At 32.5% G+C, this 5,621-nt stretch overlaps 1 protein-coding gene across 1 annotated transcript; it reads left to right on the top strand.

The window, feature by feature from the left end:
* The first annotated feature begins 390 nt into the window (after positions 1 to 390).
* On the top strand, positions 391 to 4,690 carry LOC108737932. Its single transcript, XM_018471120.1, has 3 exons — positions 391 to 654; positions 2,611 to 2,672; positions 2,727 to 4,690. The coding sequence occupies exons 1-3, from the start codon at positions 637 to 639 to the stop codon at positions 4,231 to 4,233; spliced, it is 1,587 nt and encodes a 528-aa protein (XP_018326622.1). The 5' UTR covers positions 391 to 636; the 3' UTR covers positions 4,234 to 4,690.
* The last annotated feature ends 931 nt before the right edge of the window (positions 4,691 to 5,621 follow it).

Here is a 5,621-nt window from a genome sequence, read left to right as displayed (position 1 = left end):
CATCATCATCGTATGGTCGTCTGTCCGAAGATACTGATACCTATTTTATCCGTAAATCTAATCGAACCACTCCCGTATTGTGAATTCAATTCAGTAGATTAATATCGAGCATACTGAAATGCACAAAGGGTAATTAATTCATTATACTATTTTCAATGTGTTTTGCATATTTTTGAATGAACTACATAAAAAACTAATAAAGTCAAAGATTTCCGATTGATCGTTTACAGTAATTTTATTGGTCATTTATAGGTCAATCAATCTGAATTATACAATTGTTATTAGTTGATTGTGTAATTAATGCATAAATATTATAAAAAGTCAAATTACGTCCAATTAAAAGATGGCATAAATCTTATTATCGAAGGATACTTAATTGCTTTAGTATTAGAGGAATATGTTGCAATTACCCATTTTATACTTTTAGTCGCAAACATAACATTTGAATCGTTTGTATTCTAGTGTGGCAACAGCTTTTTTCTTTGTTGTTTTTGGATCGTATTTAGGACTTGCAACAATGTGTTAAACGATTTTCTATTGCAAACATGTAAATTGGCGTTTTTATTACCCAATCAGAGTGTGCACTTACTATTAGTGGATATATTTCGCAAACAAGCATCTTTATCTTATTTAAAAATGTGGCGAATTTGCTGGGTGAGCTCATAATTTTTTTTCAGTAGAAATATTGTCGTATAAACTACAAGAAAATTTTTGGATGAATTTTGATTTTCGGTTTTAAGACAAGGTGCAGTTGAGTGTTACGTGTAAATTTTAAATTGTCATTTCTTACTATTTATACATGTTGCCGGAAATGTATACAATTCCTAGAAAATGTATGCAATTCCGAGGCTATTTAGGAAATCTATAAAATATTGTTTCAAAGATTTTTTGTATGAAATTCCGATATATATTGTACTAGGAAATGTATAAAACTAATGCTTTCCTTGAATCAAATGAATAAAACATGTTAGTAAACTGGGAATCAGAGTTATCTATGTCTATGTGGTTCTAGTTCATATTTGTGTATATATGTATATATATATATTAGGGTGCTTCAAACAAAATTTTTAATTTTTTTTTCTAACTCTTACCACCTCAAATGTTTCTATTTGATGTAAAAAAAATCCTCGCCAAACATGAGCCCTATAGCTCAAATCTAAGGGGTCGCTATTTTTATTTTAGTTTCCCATTTAATTAACATAGGAAAAATTCTTTTTTGTTTTAAATTGAATTTACACATAATTTACGCAATTTTTTCCAAAAAACCGTTTCATATTCTCAAAGTTGAGTCTTTGAGCTTTACAAAACTCTAAGACAAAGTATGATTATCTTTACAAAAAGACTAGTTACAGCCATTTAAAAATTACTAAATTTTGAAATTTGAAAAAATAGCTTGCAATTATTTTTTTTTGCATAATCCTCAAAATTTTTAATCAAACTATTAGTCAGTATTGTATTTTTATATATTACAAATTTCAAAAATGGTTCTCAATACGTAGTGTAGGTGGCACCACACATGATAATAATGAGATAAATGAACTAATCGTATGATTACAATTAATCATGGATTATAATTTTGTTCTATATTTGTTTATATTAATTATCTATTTTTGAAAAAAAAAAATAATTGCAAGCTATTTTTTCAAATTTCAAAATTTAGTAATTTTTAAATGGCTGTAACTAGTCTTTTTGTAAAGATAATCATAGTTTGTCTTAGAGTTTTGTAAAGCTCAAAGACTCAGCTTTAAGAATATGAAACGGTTTTTCGGAAAAAATTGCGTAAATTATGTGTAAATTCAATTTAAAACAAAAAAGAATTTTTCCTATGTTAATTAAATGGGAAACTAAAATAAAAATAGCCACCCCTTAGATTTGAGCTATAGTGCTCATGTTTGGCGAGGATGTTTTTACAACAAATAGAAACATTTGAGGGGGTAAGAGTTAGAAAAAAAAATTAATAGTTTTGTTTGAAGCACCCTAATATATATATATAATTTTTCACACATTTCCAGGCGATTTTAGGAATTATATATATTTCCTAAGAATTGTATACAATGACGGATTAAACATATTTGCGTTAACGTATACACACACATATTATATATACAGTGTGTCTACTTAAATTGGTAGCATATGAGTACAGTAAAAGTTCCTTATTCACGGTTTCCTTATTCGCGTTTTCATTATTCGAGGGCGAAAAAATTGCAACCCAGTTCCTGTATTCGCGATTGAAAATTTCATTATTCGCGGTTGCAATCGGTAAACAGAAAAGGATTCGGTGTCAGTTATTAAGGGGATTGACCGCAATAGACCGCCCATGCCTAGTGTGAATTTTTCCGAATACATGGTTTTCTATTCTAAACATTGTAATTTAACGCTGTGAGATAAATATCTAATATTTTATATGGTAGCAGACAAAGATTCACACTAACTGGGTATGTTTTTGGTTTTCAATAATATGGTGGCATATAACATTTTCCTCTACGAAAAGGTGCCCAACGTCCCTAAAGAAGTTTTCATTTCAAAAAGTTTCCCATATGCTGCCAACTTAAGTAGACACACTATATATATTTTTCGTGTTTTACAATTAATAATTAATACTTTTTGCAGGATATTCTATTCTTGTATTCCGTGTATCAATTAGTAGACGGAGTTCCTCTGAACTTTCGCAGGTAAATTGTATACATTTCTCTATCTGAGCAGCAGTTTTAAAACTTTGGGTATAGTTTCAGGCTTAATCCGAGCATGAGCTTGTCACCCAATGCGACTTACAACTTTAGCTTCAAAACTCCTGCGAGTAGCAACCCCTCTGCGAAAACCAAAAACTTCGATAAAGAACCAGGGAAAATCCGTATCAATGAAAATGAAATTCGTAAAGGTATGTCGGACGAAATGTCAAGAAATGAAGAAATGTATGATTCAAACAGACCTGAAATTGATAGAAAATCAAATTCGGAAGTATTTGAGTCCTATGGAAATAACAGAACCCAGAGAACCAGATTGACCAGCTACAGTGCAATGAATATTTCCCCAAAACCAGACATATTCTATTCACAGCGGATGTCCCACGACAAATACATACCAATGAATCCTAAGAATTATACAATGAATTTCCTAATACCATCAACGACTGCAAAGGATTCCAATTTAGGAATTGAAAAATCGTACTACAAGCCACAACCATCAGACTATTCACCGAAGCCGATTTTGTCGCGGTTGAAATTGAGCAATTTACTTCTACACGGGCCTTCAGTCATATTAGCAAATTTAGAGTCTTTAACATCAACTACACAGGCGCCATCAATGGACCAAAACAGAACCGCGGAAGAAACCGAAACATCATACCAAATTAAGGGTAAAGGGACACAAGAACGGGAAAGAATAAACAAATTGAAAAGAGAAATACCCGGAAGCAGGAAAATGTCGTACAACATGAGAAATGGAGACTCAGCAATCCGATGGCCGTGTGGACCCTCAATAAACAATAGCCCAATGGAAAGTGAGATGGAAATAAGCGAGGAGATGCTCGGTCGGCGAGGCCAGAACCAATTCAAAATACGAGGAATACAAATGGAAGGAGATAATAATCGTATGATAAGCGGAGAAGGAGTCTTACCATTACAAATGACAGATAGAGAACAAAAGTTACATGAAATGACGGATGAGCTGGTACTAGATCTACACCAGATACAACAAAGCGAGGAATATTATCCCATGTCACAAAGCAAGAGACAACATGTGCTGGAGATGTTGGAAATGCATATCAAAGGGATCGGAGCGAAAAAGAAATTGAAAAGAGACTACGATCGACTCCAAACGAAAGAGTCCGAATCAGAACAGAAGATGTCATTTGAGGACGATTCGAGGACAGATGAAGAAGGCAGTTGTCAATCTAGTTACAATAATATTTACGAAGAAAGTGCAGTTGCAACAGAACATTCGCAAATGGAAGAAAGTGAGCCTGATGAACCTGACTCTTCTCCGGAAATAGTGACGAGTCAATATCCGTCATTTCTTTATAACGAATTAAGCATGATCCAAAATAAGTACAAAAATATTGTGAGTCATTTTCTATCACAAATTAGAAACGACGAAAAACATGACCGTGTGTACTCTCAAGAAGAAATTGAATCCGATGAGCCACATAGTTCCGAAAATACATTCGAATATGTACGAAAATTCCGTTCGTTTAAAGGTCCTAACGGACGACTGAACATTTATGATTTTATTTAAGAGTCGATGAAATGAATGAACTTCTTTTTATTTTCAAATCGAGAGACACGCCTCTATGTTTTTAATGGAACTACTTATGAAGATGACTTTCAGACATTAGTTGTTTGCTTTTAATAAATACAGGGTTAGTTTAGATTAGATTGTGTTAAAAATAGGAACAAAATTTATTGAAAACACTTTTTGTGAATGTTTGTATATTACTATTATAAATAATAATTAGTTTAATACAAAAAAATGAAATATTTCATTGAAACAAAAATATAAACGTATAATTATCAAAATATCCAGAACAAACTTACTTAGAACTTACAGGTAATGTTAAAATTATAAATTTGAAACTGCATATAAGTAAATAAAGTTACGGTAATATAAATAATAATAGATATCTATTGTGTGCAAAAAGTATTGTGTGTGACAAGGTGTCTAAGGTGAATATGCAATAAAAAACCTTCCCGTCTATCTGGATTTGATTTCACAAACAGGGAATAAACGGAAACTGTACTTATTTGCGTAAAGTGCTCAATAATATTTTGTGAAGTCCAAATACCTATAATTGTTCCAAATACGTGCCCTAACTACTTGGAAATTATTTTTTTAGTAATTAATAAATGAACCACAAGTTCTCCAATAAAGATTAACGTAGAAATTGCAAGTCCTATTGCTAGAGCGATGAAAACTCCTAAAATCTGTTTTAATTTCAACGGTCTTGTTTCGTTTTGCAATTCAGGCACGGCCACGTGTTTATAGGCAGACATTTCTTGAAACTGCCAATGCCCAAAAATTCCTGCTTCAAAAACCCATTGTAAAATTTGATTCATTTTTTCAAATACTGGAAACCCTCTTCTGACCACGAATCCAACGTAAGCATATTGAATCGGCTGAAAAGTGTTTAATGTTACGCATTTATAGAAATATTCTACACAAAGAGTGCTTAAGATAACTCAGTGCTAATCCAAGTAAACTGTTAAAAACCTACGACACCAAAATACATGCTACAGTTACGCAAATCAATTCATGAAAAATTCATGTATACCTACAGGGTGGCCTAAAAATAATCAACTACCACCGACTTTAATTTTTCAAATAAAAACACCCACTTTCTCATCATCATAACTCCGTCAGTCCTAAAACTGGTTGGACACGCAGCTCCACTCTTTCCTATCCTGAGCTAATCTTCGCATTTCCCTGGAGCAACCCACAACCTTAACAATTTGCGAACAGTAATCTAATCTACTATAGATCTACCTCTACTTCTCTATAACTCCTTTTTCTGCATCTAATATGTCTCTGACTTGACGTTCATGCCTGAGAAGGTGTCCTACCAACCTATCTCGCCTATTTCTTATTGACTTCCATAGAGTCATCTGTTCTCTTACTATTTCTAATAC

The sequence above is a fragment of the Agrilus planipennis genome, unplaced genomic scaffold (genome assembly GCF_000699045.2).
Source record: "Agrilus planipennis isolate EAB-ADULT unplaced genomic scaffold, Apla_2.0 scaffold120, whole genome shotgun sequence".
Classification (NCBI taxonomy): domain Eukaryota; kingdom Metazoa; phylum Arthropoda; class Insecta; order Coleoptera; family Buprestidae; genus Agrilus; species Agrilus planipennis.
This window is presented reverse-complemented; position numbering and strand designations above follow the sequence as displayed.